Source organism: Physeter macrocephalus, chromosome 6, assembly GCF_002837175.3.
Source record: "Physeter macrocephalus isolate SW-GA chromosome 6, ASM283717v5, whole genome shotgun sequence".
Classification (NCBI taxonomy): domain Eukaryota; kingdom Metazoa; phylum Chordata; class Mammalia; order Artiodactyla; family Physeteridae; genus Physeter; species Physeter macrocephalus.
This window is the reverse complement of record NC_041219.1, coordinates 55,576,918-55,580,565: the sequence shown is the minus strand read 5'-3', so window position 1 is coordinate 55,580,565 and position 3,648 is coordinate 55,576,918. Positions and strand designations below refer to the sequence as shown.

General features: G+C 60.6%; 1 protein-coding gene across 4 annotated transcripts in view; it reads right to left on the bottom strand.

Moving 5' to 3' along the window:
* Window positions 1-1,453: 1,453 nt before the first annotated feature.
* Window positions 1,454-3,648, bottom strand: part of TULP3 (TUB like protein 3) — a 26,026-nt gene continuing 23,831 nt past the window's right edge. For 2 of the 4 annotated variants that reach the window (XM_007117048.4, XM_055085421.1), the window contains one exon: window positions 1,457-3,384. In XM_007117048.4, the coding sequence (XP_007117110.2) occupies window positions 3,251-3,384 (134 nt within the window). In that variant the 3' untranslated portion in view covers window positions 1,457-3,250. Of the gene's footprint in view, window positions 3,385-3,648 lie in introns of all 4 variants that reach the window. The other 2 variants (XM_028490913.2, XM_028490912.2) reach the window with 2 other exon arrangements.

Below are 3,648 nucleotides of genomic sequence, written 5' to 3'. Positions count from 1 at the left end.
GCCAAGAGATGTGAGGGGCGGTGCAGAATCTAACCAGTCCTGGGCGAGCCCCCGGCGGGGGTCTACGTGGGGAAGTTTAGGAGGACCAGGGGCTGGAGGCGTGGCACACGTGGCGCGAGCACACGGGCAGGAGCCACTCTGCGGATCGGGGCAGCTCGCAACGCCCCCAAGTTTTCTCTGTGGAGCAAGATGCAGCCAGCGGTTGGGAGGGGCGGCTTCCTCAGCGCGGCCACGCCCTCCCGCGGCGCGCTCTCCCGCCATTCCTGTCTCCCCTCTCTAGGCCCTTAGCTCCAGCCTCCAGGGGCTCCTCCCCAGGCCTCTCCAGCTGCGAACAGCACGTAGCTGTCCAGGAGAGAAGCAGAGACCTCGATTCAAAACACGCTCGGGAATTCCGGGTGGCTGCCAGCACTCTTATCACTCAGAAACAGGAGATCAGGTAACTCAAAACCTCTCCATCTACAGAGGGCGCACGTTGGCAAATCACTGGCAGGAAAAGGGCCCAGAGCCCAGGGACTCTGAGTTGAGCCGTCACTTTATTTCTGCACCCGTGCTGCTGTCTAAAGGAGGGGAATTGGGACTTCCCTGGCTGTCCAACGGTTAGGGCTCTGCACTCCCAATGCAGGGGGCATGGGTTCGATCCCTGACTGGGGAATTAACATCCCACAAGCCAAAAACGAGAAAGAAACAGAAAGGAAGGGAATTGATTCTCATTCATTCCTTTTTCTCACCTACTAACCTTCTAATCAAAAAGAGCTTTTTGCAGTCCTGTTTGGACGTTGAAACACCACTTGCTGGTGTCTTTCGTATCAACGACCATTGATATTCCTGGCCACTGAAAAGTGTATAAAGCTGTGTTGCAAATAACCTGTTTGGCCATAAAGAATCACGTGGAAGAGAAGCCAAGCCACAGAAATGAGGCCGACTCTGGCTCCCGTCCTGCTCTTTGGGCTCTTCCCGCTCCCTTCCACGCCACTCAACCATCCCCGCGACACCGAGAGCAGGAAGGCCCAGCAAGACTTGTGAACACTTTTCTCAACCTGTCCGTATAAGGAAGCTTGACATGTGACACTCAGAGGTAAGACGTGGGGTCCCTGTCCCTATCAGGTATTTAATTTGCTCTGCGGCGGAATCAGGAAGCACCACCAATGCAGCTGACCCAGGAGCCTGACGGTGCAGGCGGCTGCCCTCTGGCACCCCCGCTCAGCCTCTGCTCCGTCACCTGCCCGGGACACTCTCAGCGTCGCACACGCGGTGAGTCTACAGTCTCCAGGACGCAGATCCCTGAGTCTGCAGACCCTGCTCTACCTGCATGAAAACTTTGGGGATACCCACTTGGCTTCAAAGAACTGACTGGTTCGCTGTTGCCTAGCGACGTAATTATTGTGACAGCACGTGGTGGTGGGAGGCAGGGGAGGGACGGGAGCCTGAGAGGAGAACAGCAACGCTCACGTTTTATATAAACCCCTTTTTATTCCGTAGCATACAAAAGGTATAAACACGATTCAGGTGAAACCGATCACGCGCACGCTCCAGCAGGAAGGACATGACGCGGGGGTTGTGTCTGCACCGGCGGGGGCAGATCCCCCCCGGCTCCCCTTCCCCAGACACTTCAGATCCTCCAACAGGGGACGAGGGAACAGCCTTCCGTTTTCAGTGTCGGTCGCTGGTCCCGCGGGCCTGGCGGGCACCTGAGGAGTGAGGCACTTGAGGGGAAGCAGCCGTGTCAGGGCAGACGGGCGGGACCTACCCGTGGGGTGAGCCGCGGCTCTCTCACCCCCCGGGTCTCTTTCCTTCCCGCTGCTCTTTGCTGTGGCGCAGGGACACGGAGCAGGGACAGAAAGGAAGTCCCAGAAGGGACAGGACGAAGCGAAAGCCGCCGATGCCTGGCCCCAGGCTGGCGGGCAGCTTGGCGCACGAGACCTGGAAGGCAACCGACACCAGTGCAGAGCTCACGGCGCTCCGGGGCCCTCGGGACGCGGACGCACGAGGAGGCCGTGAACCAGCAGCAGAGCCGTGTGGCTTGCTGGGAGAGGCTGGCTATCTGGAGGACTTGGCAGAACTCTTACAAGATCTGTGAGGAAAAGTGACGGGACGGGACCCGCCAAGGATGAGCCAGGCCTCGGGGGCTGAGGACACTTAAGCCAAGAAGAGAGGCCCAAGCTCTGCCAGCCAGGCCCGGTCCTCGCCCCCCCGGGCGGTGACGGTGGCAAGCCCCACACACACCGTTCTCTCCCCTCCCACGCGGGCTACAGGTGAGTGTGCACTAACGGCCCCACAGTAACCCAGCGGGGACGCGCTCCTGGGCTGAAGCTGGAGAAGGCCTCTGTCAATCCCTCTCGGTCGGAAGCAGACTAGGCCACCTCTAGAGGTTAATAAGCTCGCAGCCTACCCTGCGAGTAAGACAAGTACGTAAATCGCTCGCGTCCTGATCACAAACCGGGCCAGAGCCACTCTGAGACTGCAGCCAGCCGGCCGGCCGGCCCTAAGGGAAGGGGGACCGTGCCACGGTGCCTCCCGAGCTGAGCGACAGGGGCTGGCTCTGGGGGACGGGCACCACACTCCCCCCCAGAGACGGCAGAGAGGAGCGCTTCTCCCAGGGCCCCCCGTGGGTGAGGAATGATCACCCACGGTAAATGACACTCTGGGAACCACCGTGGCCAAAGCAAAGGCAAGGCTATGTCACAGCGGATGAGGCCGGGTGCCGCTTCAGATCCGACCTGCAGGCCTGCACTTCCTGGAGGCCCCGTCCCCACTCAGGTGCTCTCACAACACGGCCGTTCTGGAAGACGGCCAAGCCCACAGGGGGCAGAGACACCCTGCAGCCGGGACCAGCCCGCTGCCCGCTGACAGAACAACTCTGCAGACCTGGAGACCAAAGGTAATTCAGGGAATGTCCCTCTCTGAAAAGTTCCGCGAAACAAGAGACCCAAGCGCTGCAGTATGAGAAGCTGCTCCCGGCTGCAAGTTTCCAAGAGCGGGACTGTGACGTCACGGTCACCGCGAGCCCTGGACAGCCTCTCACCCGAGCCAAGCTGTGACCCCCGACCGGGGCTGCGAGACCCCGAGAAGGGGCGTGCGCGCATGTATGTGTACACACACGAATGTGCATCTGTGCACATCTACATACATACTTTCAGGGACCATTCCAAAAGGGGGGCCTGTCACTCTCCGTGTCCTGGGCAAGCGCAAGGGCGGCGGCTACTTGCTCCAGAAAGCTCTGCAGAGAGAAAGCACAGCGCCTGCTCGGCGGTCATTCACAGGCCAGCTTGCTGTCGAAGCTGGAGAGCCCGATGGCGAAGGCCTGGAGCGCGCACAGCGGGTAGTTGAAGTCCAGGGTGAACACGTCGTCGGCCACACGCCCAAACTGCATGACTATGTAGTCAGCTAGAGACAGAGAGAGATCAGGACGTCAGGAGGGAAGGGAGACATCCTCCAGATAGGTCTGTTTAAAATGGGAAACGCTTAGAAAGATAGAAAGAGGCCTGACCAAGAGTGCCTGCCGAGCACGACCAAGGCTCTGCGGTGACTCCACTCGGCTCCCTGCCCGGACCAGCAGGGAAGGGCAAGAGGGGGGTCAGCGCAAGCTCGGGGGGGCCGGGAGGGCAAGCTGGGGGGCAGCGCAAGCTGGGGGGGCCGGGAGGGCAAGCT